This window comes from Lontra canadensis, unplaced genomic scaffold (assembly GCF_010015895.1).
Source record: "Lontra canadensis isolate GAN:19392208 unplaced genomic scaffold, GSC_riverotter_1.0 scaffold912, whole genome shotgun sequence".
In the NCBI taxonomy this organism is placed as follows: domain Eukaryota; kingdom Metazoa; phylum Chordata; class Mammalia; order Carnivora; family Mustelidae; genus Lontra; species Lontra canadensis.
The window spans coordinates 4,573-18,200 of record NW_022631896.1 but is presented as its reverse complement, the minus strand read 5'-3'; the positions used below and the strand labels follow the sequence as shown (position 1 = coordinate 18,200).

The 13,628-nt window shown below is 33.8% G+C and overlaps 1 protein-coding gene and 1 pseudogene across 1 annotated transcript; one reads left to right on the top strand and one right to left on the bottom strand.

Moving 5' to 3' along the window:
* Positions 1 to 1,436: 1,436 nt before the first annotated feature.
* Positions 1,437 to 11,592, bottom strand: LOC116863328 (ATP-binding cassette sub-family A member 3-like; the record flags this gene model as incomplete). Its single annotated transcript, XM_032850808.1, has 4 exons — positions 1,437 to 1,587; positions 3,983 to 4,193; positions 4,508 to 4,663; positions 11,438 to 11,592. Coding segments are annotated over 4 exons (673 nt in total), but the record flags the coding sequence as incomplete, so codon positions are not given.
* Positions 11,272 to 11,438, top strand: LOC116863329 (annotated as a pseudogene).
* Positions 11,593 to 13,628: the final 2,036 nt, after the last annotated feature.

The following is a 13,628-nucleotide window of genomic DNA, read 5'->3' as shown; positions in this document are numbered from 1 at the left end:
CAAAAGAAGAAAGAAAGAAAAATGGTGAATATGGAGCTGAAAATTCACACTCCCCACCCCTAACTCTTCAGTGAGCCTTCAAGGAAAAGCAATCACTCTTGTCTCCCCAGTTTCCATCAGAACTCTCTGTTCACCTGGCCTGACTGAGGGTTTTTATCTCAGGCATGCAAGTTTCAAAACTCTAAACCTTAAGGACTCCCCCATGTGAACCTGCATTCTTCATTCTCTTCATCCTGGGGAAGGTCTTGCCATGCTTCTGCCTTTTGCTGGACCCATCTCAGGAAAGCAGTCACAGAAATGCACAGCAGTTCGTAGTTTATGGCAACACAGAGCAGAAAGCTGGCACCTAAACTCAGCTGGCTTCCATGCTCTTATGCTTGGTAACTCTGTGGCACTCAGGCACCATCTGTTCTTCTTGTCACCCCAGGAAACCTCAGACCACATTGTCACACCTGGGATTCCACCCTGCTTCACTACCTGAGCTCCTTTAAGCCAGGCACATCCCTTACGGTAGCAAACTTCTAAAAGCTCCAATTCTACACTCTACTGCTTGTAAAACTTTGAGGTAGCCTCACTAGGCAGGCTTTCTTCCCTGCAACATATTCTCAGCTACATCACACTGGATTCAAGTCTCTGCAACTTCTACCTTCCAAAGGCTGTTTGCTTTTCTACTTGTAGATTTGCAACATTTGTTTTCTCAGATCTCTAATTGTTTTTTCAGGTGTCCAGAATTATGTAACTATCTAGTTGTGTTTGAAAGATGGGACAAACTTAGGGTCCCACTACTCCTCTGCCATCTTAACTCCTCTCACCACATCTTTATCCATTCATCTGTCAGTGGATATTGGGATATTTCCATAATTTGGCTATTGTTGATAGTGCTGCTATAAACATGGAGGGGAGCATGTATTCCTTGGAGTTAATGTTTTGTATTCCTTGCATATGTGGAATTTAAAAGACAAAGAAACAAATGAATAATGAGCAAAAAAAAAAAAAAAGGAGGCAAATCAAGAAACGGACTCTTAACTATAGAAAGCAAACTGATGGCTACCAGAGGGTATATTGTTAGAGTGACAGGTTAAATAGATGATGGAGTTTAAGGAGTACACTTGTTGTGATGAGCACTGGGTATAAGTGTTGAATCAGTATATTATATACCTGAAACTAATACTACACTGTATGTTAACTAACTGGAATTTAAATAAACACTTAAAAAATCAAATAAGCTTTGTGTGAACTTAAACTTATGAGGAAATCCTTTTGTTCAATGAGAGAAGTCTTCAGCTACAAAATTTTCAAATCTAGTCAGCAACAGACAGCTGTAATTGGACACCTGGCTTATTGGCAAAATATTACTCACTAAGTTTGCTAAACATAGAAAATTAAAAATGATTTCTGGTCACCCAAATCATCCATATAAAACTTTGACTCTTTACCTCTGTGTATATTCTTTGGGTAGGAAAAATGATAGTTCAGCTCCAGTAAAGTTTTCCACAGTGGCTTCTGGAATATAAGAGTGAATTATTTCTGAGATCTTTTCAACATCACAATGTGATTCCTTCTCCATGACTATGCGATATCCAGCACCTGAGAGAAATAATTTAAAAGACCACATGAAGCATTTTCATACTTTTTGATCTCCTTGTAATTCCAAACCTGGCTCTTCATGGTTCAAGTTACCTAGGTCCACAAAGAAGACATGGAATGTCATGAGATACTTTTTTATGACCCAAGGAAGGCTCACACCTAAAACTTTCAAATGCTACTCCAAGAACCAAGATATTGTATAAACATCCAACTCCCTCTATAATTTTCTTAGTGTACAATAACTTAGTTATTATTGAAACAGTAGATGTATGAAAAAGTATGTATGTATGTATGAAGAAAGATGTATGAAGAAAGTCCCCTATAATCTGGCTACCTATTACTCTTGAAACTGTAATTTTGACAAATATTTACTTATTATTACTGGTTGTTCAGTGTATATCAGGCATTAACTGGGCTCGAGGGATAGAGCAGCAAACAAAGCATATTAAAATTCTGCCTTCTTAAGAGCTACTTTCTAGTCAAAGGAGGCAGATAATAATAAAGAGGAATAAGTTAAAATATATACTGTGTTAGAAAAAAAAATCAGAAAAGGGATATAGTAAGTGTTGAAAGAAACCTGAGAATAGGATTTTTGACTAGTGACTTTAAAGACATCAGGGAACTGTTACACTTAGTGTTTCCCCTATACAGAGAAATTATTTCTGGAATTAGAGAAAACCATCATTATTTTTAAATAAACGTTTTTAAATGGTCATTCTATTTGCATTTGTTTCTTCTTAAGATTAAAAAAGTGAATATTGGGTTTTTAAGTATATATATATATATAAGTTTTATTTTAAGTATATATATATATATACTTAAAAACCCAATATTCACTTTTTAAATATATATATATTAAATATCTATCTATCTATCTATCTATCTTATCAGTCTGGTTTATTTACTTGGCTTATTGAATGGAAGACATTATTACATTTTACAAAGAGGCAACTACATCCTGAGAATAAAGTGGTTTATCCATTATTTATTAGCTATTGAAACCAAAAACTACTTTTGCTTTACTTACAAATCGACAGGTGAATTGTTTTTCATTTCTCAGGAATCATGACACAATTGTCTCATGCTCTTGAAACTGAATAGAAAATGCCTCCTTTTGGAGAGAATTGAGGTAGCTAGTGAGAGTTGAATGCTAACACCAACATTTAATGTCTTATGCCATCAAGGAAGCAAACAAAAATCCTAGGCTTTTGATTAGGATGTAAGAAGTCAATTTAAGTATATTTAAAGTTTAGCATGTAAGAAGGGACTGGAATATTCCAAAGTATTAGACCTTTTAAAATACCTACTTATGCATCATGTACTATCTTATCAATAATTAGTAACATAAGTGAATGCTGTTAGAAATTATAAATGACTTCTTTATCAAAAGCATAACTATTTAAATGACGTGGCTCATAATTTAGGTATACCCACTTCAGATAAATCTAATTTTGGATTATAAGTCAACTGCACAAACTCAAACCCATAAGGTTAACATAAATTTTGAATTCCTAAATGGGCATATAAATATGACTTTAGATAATTTTTAAAAATTTATCTAGGGCCCAGTTTTATATTCTATAAAATGAGGTGGTTGTTTTGAATACTAAATATGACATGTAAAGTCAGTAACACAATAGCTAGCATTGAGTAAATAATGTGAGTTGAATGAATTCAAATATGGAATAAGTGAATGATGAACCAATTCATTCTTATTATCTACATTTATATTTATACCCTCAAATTTTGAATTCCCACTATTGTAATTTTAGTCATCAATAATTCACTGTTTGATATATCAGTTTTATCTCCTAAAAAAGCCCTCTACTTTAATTAAAGCCAACAACTATTTTATTCTATAGTTGAATGGTGTATGGTACTTTCATTCTGTACTACATCTTTACTGTCAATTATCATACTTTAGAGTTATCTCATTATCTCATCACAGTGGGGATTTAATACTTGTTTGGCAAATGAGTAATTAGGATCAGACATGACTGATTTCTCTATTTCCTTTCCTCATCAACCAATTAATTATTCAACAATGTAAATCTATTTGGATACAACTATATTCTACAGAAAAAGAAAACTGTAAGTGCAAAATGGGAGAAATAAGCATGGCCTTTGTAGGTTGACAATTTTGTAGGTTGATATTTTGTGAGTCTGAATGTACGTGTTGGAGAACAAATGATAAATATATATATTTATATATATTGGTTGCAATATATATTGTTGCAAATGGCCTTAAAAACCAGTTAGAACTGCTGAGATTTAATTAGTAGGACAGAGGGAGCCACTGAAATTTTGGCTATGTAGACAACATATAATTAAAATCATGTTAGCAGAATATTACTAAAGCATCAATATCCCAAGAATGAGCAAAGGGAGAGAGAACCATATATTTGTTTCAGGAAGACAGAAGAGCCACAGCACTGCAGTGTTCCCTTGACCATGATGGCAATTCGGTCACCCAGGAGATCAGCTTCATCCATGTGGTTGGTGGCCACTAAGATCGTACGATCCTGTTTATACTGTTGAAGGAGATCTCGGGTGGCTCTCCTTGAGACTGGGTCCAAGCCACATGATGGTTCATCAAGTATCACTACCTAAAAACCAGAAGAATTCCTTGACCATTGATAATTGATACTAGGCTACTTGTGAGATAATTGCTATTATTTAAGCTAAGATAAAGAATCTAGACTGTACATAGTGATAAAAACCCCAGAAAAAAGATAGTCCCAAATCATATTATGAGAATTGAACCAAATAATGCAAATTCCTTATAATTATCATTGGCAGCATTTCTTTAAGATTCATACCAACTCTCAGGGTTTTGTCAGCTGAGTTTTCTAGACCAGTTGGCAGGAACCCATGGTTCATGCCTCCTCACTCCCCCTTTTCATCCTCTTTTCCTTAATACCTGGGAGCCCCCTATGAGTGCTATGATGATGGCGAGTTTGCGCTTCATTCCTCCACTCAGTGACTTTGAAAATGTATCACGCTTTTCTAGCAGGTTAAAAGTAGACAGCATATGGTCAATTTCCATACAATACATGTTTTGATATATTCTTTTTACCTAAAAAGAGGAGGCAGAATTTACATAGTGCATCCAACTTTATCCTTGGAATGTTTTTAGATAACTGTCTTTGAATATCTATGTAGATAAATGAAGTTTCTTGCAACTACACCCTTAAAACATTTTATATGATCTCTTTTCTCACAGATACATAGTGTCTTTTCCCCATTGCCTCTCTTTGAATGTAAAGGAGAATTCCTAAAAAAAAGTATTTATTTTCAGATTTATAGACAACTGAAGCTCAGAAAAGGAGAAAAGAAACATCTCTATTTTCTAGGTATGATGGAATAAACCATCTCCCACCCCTCACCTCTGGTTTCATTTCCCACTGAACTCAATTATTAAACCTGGAGAACAATAAAAAGTAAACATCAGCAGCTGCATCAGAAAGAACACCATATTTTGAAGTATCACTGAGCCAGCACTGGGTTTATCATTTTTCACCCCTTGTATCCTCTTAGCCTGAACACAAAGTATCCAAACCCTGATAGTGCAGATAGAGTGAGATTAAGGAGAAACTCTGTAGTTCTGGCTTGAGGAATGCAAAAGAAAACAACCTTAAAGCTCTGAGAGAGTGTGGATGGGCCAATTTCTTTTTTCTTTTCTTTTCTTTTTTTTTTTTTTTTTGCTGTCCCTTTGTGTCCCAACCCCTTAGGAGTCTTGTGGCAGGGATGGTGGCAAGAGTAGAAAGGAAAGGGAATCCTGCAAAAGCCAAAATACTGAGGGAGGGGAAACTTCTCAGTTAAGTAGAACCATGGTTCCAATAGGACAGGGTCAGACCCAGTTGCTCTTTACCACCTTCTCTATTTTCCAGCCACTTGGATATGGCACAATCATGAAGTGTACAATATCTGGCTGCTGAGAAAGGAATCTTCAGTAAGCAGGAAATACTGGTTAGGTAACAGGAGAGAGGAGCAGGAAAGTATTACCATAAAGTTGTTTATGAACACATGTGTTTACCCCATCATTTACATACCTGGATCTACTACTAATTATCATACCAAACTTTAAAATTATGCTAGCCAGTAAACCCCTACCCAGATGTGAACTAACTAACATGGGAGAGACTGGATCATCGTTGCTAAGACTTCAAAGGTGACACTAAAACCATAGCCCACAGATAACATATAAACAAGATGCAGTCTCATAAGTTACTTTTAAAAACATCCAGGATAAAAACAAAAATTACTTGGCATACAAAGAATCATAAAAATCTCAACTCACTTAGGAAAAGACTATCAACAGATATCAATGTTAGGATGGCACAGATGCTGGAATTAAAGTAGAAAGTATCAAGATAAAGGAAAAAAAATTAATGGAAATCTTAAAACAAAAAAATCCAGTGACCCAAACAAAAAGCTCATTAGATATACTCAACAGTAGTAGAATAGAAATTATAAAAGGTAAATGAACTAGAAGGTAGATCAATAAAAATTATCCAGTCTGAACAACAGAGAGATAAATGATTAAAAAAATGAACAGTTATGAGTAAGTGTTGAATCACTAAATTGTACACCTGAAACCACTGTGACATTGTATGTTAACTAACTGGAATTTAAATAAAAACTTTAAAAAAAAACAATGCCCAAGGGACTTTTGGGACAATAACAAAATGTCAAACATTCACGTCACTGAAGTTCCAGAAGGAGAGAAGAAAATATAAGGCTGAAATAATATTTGAAGAAATAATGACTGAAAACTTCTGAGGTTTGGAATAAGACATAATCCTACAGATTGAAGAAGCTGACTAAAGCTCCATTCAGATAAACTCAAAGCAATCTGCACCAAACAAATCCTAACTAAATTGCTGAAAGTAAAGACAAAAAAATTGTTGAGAGCCCCCAGAGAAAAAAGACAAATTATTTATAGGAGAAACAATTCAGATGACTTTGTAGGTCTCATCAGAAACCATGGTATCTAGGAAGCAGTGGAGTAACAATTTTAACTACTGAAGGAAAAGAACTGTTAACCCAGATTTCTATGTCAAGCAAAAATATTCTGGAAAAATGGTAGTAAATTGAAGTTACTTTCAAGTGACGGAAAACTAAGAGAAACTAGCCAAGAGCACTGGCCTAAAAGAACTGATAAAGAATATTTTTCAAACAGAAGAGAAACAATATAGAAAACCCAAAACATTATGAATGGTAAAGGAACAGTAAATATAATAACTCTTATTTTCTTATGGTTCTTTAAACATACTAGATAGTTTTAAATGAAAAATATAGTATTCATTTAAAACTATCTAGTATGTTTAAAGGTGTTTTAAAAATTTTAAAGATGTTTTAAATATTTTAAATATTTAAAAATACTGATGTTTTCAGTATTTTTACATGTAATATATGACAACTATAGCATATACAGCAGAGGATAAAGAACCTACAAGTACGCCAAACTGTGGAAAGAACCATGATGCCCTTCAACGGGCGAATGGATAAGGAAGATGTGGTCCATATACACTATGGAGTATTATGCCTCCATCAGAAAGGATGAATACCCAACTTTTGTAGCAATATGGACGGGACTGGAAGAGATTATGCTGACTGAAATAAGTCAAGCAGAGAGAGTCAATTATCATATGGTTTCACTTATTTGCGGAGCATAACAAATAGCATGGAGGACAAGGGGAGATGGAGAGGAGAAGGGAGTTGAGGGAAATTGGAAGGGGAGGTGAACCATGAGAGACTATGGACTCTGAAAAACAAACTGAGGGTTTTGAAGGAGCGGGGGCGGGGTGGGGGAGGTTGGGGGAGACAGGTGGTGGGTATTAGAGAGGGCACGGATTGCATGTAGCACTGGGTGTGGTGCAAAAACAATGAAAACCAAAAAAAAAAAAAAGAACCTACAAGTAATTGGTAAGGTTTCTACATTCCAAATAAAGTCAGAAAATATTGATTCTAAATAACTGTGAAAAGCTAAGGCTGTACTTTGCAATGTCTAGAGCAATCACTGGAAGTATATATGAGATATAGTAAACATCACAATTGATAAACTGAAATGGAATACTAAAAAAATAACAAATAACCCAAAATAAAACTGGAAAGGGCAAACAGAGAAAAAAAAGTGAGAATAATAAAAGGATAGATTTAAATATAAGTTTACTAGTTACATTAAAACTAAATTATCTAAACACATCAATTAAAAGAAATTTTCAGATTGTATAGAAAACATGACTGTTTTATACAGTGTCTACAATGAACTCACTTAAAATTTAATTATATAGGTTAGTTTAAGGTGAAGTGTATAAAGAAGATACACCATGAAAACACAAAACACTGGGTATTATATGCAACTAATGAATCATTGAACACAACATCAAAAACCATTAATGTACTATATGTTGGCTAATTAAACTTAATTGAAAACAAGCACAAATCAGAAGAAAGCTGGAATGGTTATACTAATATCAGATAAAGTTGATTTCAGAACAAAAAAATTACAAGAGACAAAAGAGGGACATTGCATGTTCATAAGAGAATAATAAGACATAATAACTCTAAATGTGTATATATCTAACAATAGAACTTAAAGCACAGGAGACAAAAATGAATAGAATGAAAATGAATAATAGAAAAATACATGACTATAATAGGATATTTCAGAAATACTCCTAAGTAACAGAATTACCAGACAGAAATCAGCAAATATACAGAAGAATGAAACAAGAACAAGTTATTGAATCTAACTGATGTTTACAGAAAATTCCAACCAAACAGCAGAAAACATATTCTTCTCAAGTACATATGGAATAGTAACCAAGACAGACCATATCCTCAGTCATAAAACCCTAGCAATTTCAAAACACTTATAATTACACAAAATATGATCTCTGACCAAAATAGAATTAAATTAAGCATAATAGCAAGAAAGTAGGACAACTTCCCATCACTTGTACATTAAAGATCATACTTGCAAATGATGAGACACAGAATAATCTCAATGAATGTAGAAAATACTTTGAACTGAATAAAAATGAAAATATAAAAAATTGTATCAAAATTTGTGGGGTACAACAAAGGAGTGCTTAGGAGGAAAAATCATGGCAATAAATGCTTACATTAGAAAGAGAATGCAGATCATTTTAGAAGCCACATGAACAGGGCATTAAATAACATTGAATCACATAAAGAAAATGTGATACACACACATATACACACACACACAGGAATATTACTCAGCAATAAAAAGGAATGGAATCTTGCCATTTGCAAAACCATGGATGGATGCCAAGAGAAATAAGTCAGTCAGAGGAAGACAAATATCAAATTATTTCACTTATATGGAATATAAGAAATGAAACAAATGACCAAAGGGAAAAAGAGACAAACCAAAAAACAGACTCTTAAATAACTACAGAGAATAGATGATAACTAGAACAGGGGTGGCTGAAACAGGTGAAGGAAATTAACACTTAGTGTGATGAGCAGTACCCTAATGTAGAGAATTGTTGAATCACTATGTTGTACTCCTGAAACTAATATAACACTGTATGCTAACTATATTAGAATTAAAATCAAATTAAAAAAACAAGGAAAGGAACTTCCTCACAGTGATAAAGGGTATCTGCAGAAAAAAAATTTAATGGTGAAAACCAGAATGCTATCCCTTGAGATGAGAGGCAAGTCAAGGATGCCCACACATTATGCTGTTCCTAGCCAGTGTGTCATGCAAAAAAAAAAAAAAAAAAAAAAAAAAAGACAGAAATAAAAGGTAAACATACTGGCACAAAGAAATTATCCCCATTCTCCAATAATATGATTGTCTATGCACAAACCCAAGGAATCTACAAAAAACCCCCTCCTAAGCCCATTAAGTGAGCTTAGTAAGGTCAAAGAATAATAGGTTAACCTACAATTATCAATCATTTTTCTATGTACAAACAATGAACAACTGGAAATCAAAAAACTTTTTAAGTCTCCAAATAATGAAAAAAAATATAAAGGAATTGTATACTGAAAACTAAAAATGGTAATGATAGCAAATAATTAAATTAACAAAGAGAAATACCATGATTAAGGATTTGAAATCACAACATGGTAACAATATTAACTTTCTCCGAAGTGATATACAGATTTAATCTAATACCAAACTCACAGCACAACTGTTGTAGACACATACGAGATAATACACAAATTATCTGGAAGGGTCAAACAGCTATAATAGCTGAAACACTTTTGAAAAAGAAAAATAGTTGGATGAATAGCATTATCCCATATTAAGAATTACCATAAAGATATACAAATCAGGGCAGTGTGGATCAATAGCACATTAAAAGAGAGTTGATAAGTAAGTCCAGAGAAATATGACCATTTGATCTTTGACAATGCAAAAAGCAAGTAAAGATGAAAGAACAGTATTTTTGAAAAATGGTTTTAGAACAATTGATCATCTATATGCAAGACAATGAACTTAGATCTACATTTTACACCTTTAAGCAAAGACTAATCCACAAATGGACCATAGATCTAAGTGTATCATGAAAATAAAAAAAATTTAGAAGAAAATACAGAATAAATCTTCATGTCTTGGGGTTAGGAACAGAGTTCTAGAAAAGACAGAAAAGGCAGGATCCTTTGAGAAAAAATGTGATAAAATGTGATAAATTGGATTTCAGTATTAAAAACCTTTGCTCTGTAAAAAGCATTTCCAAGTAAATGAAAAGACAAACTACAGAAATAGGGAAAGTATTTGCAAAGCACATTATTCAACAAAGGATACATATCCAGAATATGTAAAGAACTATAAAAAATTAAGTAACAAAATAAACCCAGATTTTAAAAGTGTACAAAGGGCCTTTCATCAAAGAGGGTATAAATGGGAAATAATCATGTGAAAATAATCAACACCATTAGCCATTCATGAAATGCAAATTAAAACCAGGAGGATATACAACTATACATCTACTAGAATGATTAAAATGTTAAGATGTAAAGGGGTGCCTAGGTGACTCAGTTGGTTAAACATCTGACTCTTGATTTCAGCTCAGATCATGACCTCAGGGTCATGAAATTGAACCCTATGTCAAGCTCTGCACTGAGTGTGGAGTCTGCTTGAGAGTCTCTCTCTCCCTCTCCTTCTGTCCCCATCCCTGCTTGAGCTCTCTCTCCCTTTCAAAAAAAAGGTGTTAAAAAGTATTACAATACCAAATTCTGGCAAGGATACAGAGCAATTGAAATCTTCCTGCATTGCTGGTGGGGGTGCAAAATGGTTCAGTCACTCCAGTGACTATACAGAAACTATATAGTTTCTTATAATATGATACAGTAATCTCATTCTGAGAGAAATGAAAAATTATGTTTACACACAAAAAACTTCACATGAAATTCAGAGCAGCTTTATTCATACTCAAAATGTAAACAACCCAAATGTCCTTTAATTGGTGTACTGCATTACATCTAAATATGAAATACTACCCAACAATTAAAAGAAATGTATACTGATCGTACAAGTATGGATGGATCTTGAAGGCATTATGCTCTGTGTAAGGAGCTAATCTTTTAAGGTTACATACCATATGATTCCATTTATATGGTATTCTCAATAAGTGATTAGGATAGACCAGTGATTACTAGGGTGGGATAGGGATGACTACAAAGGAATAGCATGAGGGAATCACTTCTCAGCCTTTTGGCTAAGATCAAGTGTAGGAATAGCATGAGGGAGTGTTTTGAAGTAATGAAAATATTCTGTGGTGCTAGCTGATATTAAACTTCACATGTCTATATGTCAAAAGAAAAAATAAATATACTGTATAGTTTTAAAACATTTCTGACTCACCACAGAGTAGAAAAAAAGGTGTTCTGAGAGTGTCAAGTCATTAAACAACATGTCATGTTGTGGACAGAAGCCCAAGTTTTTTCGAATCTCAATTATGTTCTTTGAGATGTCAAATCCGTGAATATAAACATTTCCTCTAGTTGGAGGGTAACAACCTATGATTAAGTAGAAGACATAAAAGAAGCTGAGCATTGGTGAGAGAGCATTATAAGATATTGTAAATTAGTATCTTAAATTCAGCCTGCTTGTAGATTACTCAAAAGAATTAGCACTATCTCCTACAGAATAGTTTAGGAAAATATCAATAATTACATCTAGATATTGGGATAAGCTATCTTTTTTTTTCTTTTCTGCTTTTGTATACAAATTTTCTACAATGGATAAGGATTATATTGATAATAAAAACATAAATAATTTGCTATATTCTAATACATTCACATTGCAATTAGACTGTTACTGTATTTGTGGATCAGAATAGGTACTGTGTAGATGTTATGACATAATATTGAGGCTCCTGGGTGGCTCAGTCAGTTGAGTCTCTAATTCTTGATTTTGCCTCAGGTCATGATTCTGGGGTCCTGAGCTTGGACCTCATATTGGGCTCCTCACTCAGCAGGCAGTCTGCTTGCCTTGTCTCCCTGTGCCCCTCCCCCTGCATCTGTACTCTCCCTCTAAGATAAGTAAATACATCTAAAAAAAAAAAAAGAAAAAAGAAAAATATAAGATTAGAATTATTTAACTTTTGTCTTCAAGAAATTTAAATACTAATAACAAACAGTCCAGTCCATGTTGTCACAAACAATAAGAGTTCCTTCATTCTTATGGCTGAATAATAATCCATTGGGTATATAGACATCTTATCTATTCATTAGTTGATGAGAACTTGAATTCCTAACACATTCCCAGGTGATATTAATGATGCTGCTAGTCAGAGGACCAGACTTTGAGGACACTGAGTTAGGATAAAGGCTAAACTGCTATTATCAAAGAGGCCACAAAGAAGTTTTAAAAAGACAGAAATTTTGCATTCATATGATAATCCCAAGGCAAAAAATCCAGGTCGGTAGGAAGATCAACTCAATATTTTTTTAAATCCATTCATCCACTGAAGGACACTTAGGTTGCTTCTATACCTTGGTTATTAGAAATAATGCCACAAACAGACATGGGAGTGGATATCTCTTTGTTTGTGTTTTCGTTTCCTTCAAGTAAATACCCAGAAATGGAACTGCTGAATCATATGGTAGTTTTATGTTTAAATTTTGAGGAAACTTCATACTGTTCTCCATAGTGGTTGCACCAATTAACATTTCCACAAACAGTGCACAAGGGTTCCCTCTTCTCTACATCCTTCTCAACACTTGTTATTTCTTGGCATTTTGAAAACAGCCATTCTAACAGGTATGAGGTGGTATCTCATTGTGGTTCTGATTTATATTTCCCACATGGTAAGTGATGTTGAGCCTCTTTTCATGTACTTGTTAGCCATCTAGCTTTCTGTTCTTGAAAAGTGTCTATTAAAATCCTTTGTCCATTTTTTAAATTGGATTTTTTTTGCTATGAGTCACATGAGTTCTTTATATATTTTGGATATTGACACCTTATCAGACATGATTTGCAAATATTTTCTCGTATTCAGTGGGTTACTTTTCATTTTATTGTTTTCTTTGCTGTGAAGCTTTTTAGTTTGATGTAGCCCCACACCTATTTATCATTGCTTTTTGTTGCCTTGTTTTTGGTGTCAAATCCCCAAAACCATCTCCAAGATTGAGGTCAAAGAGCCTACTGTATGCCTGTATTTTCATCCAGCAGTTTTGTGGTTTCAAGTCTTACATGTTAATGTCTTTGAGCCATTTTGAGTTGATTTTAGTATATGGTATGAGAGAGTGATACAGTTTTCCCAACACCATTTATTGACAGGACTGTCTTTCTCCATTGTATTCTTGGCTCCTTTATTGTAAATTAACTGATCATATATACATGCATTTATTTTTAGGCTCTCCATACTGTTCCACTGTTCTGTGTCTGTTTTTATGTCAATACCATACTATTTTTGATGACTAGCTTTGTAACATAGTTTGAAATAAGGAAGCTTGATGCTTACACCTTCTCTAGATTGCTTTGACTATTTAGGGACTACTGCAGTTCCATACAAATTTTAAGATTGTCTGTTCTATTTCTGTGAAAAATG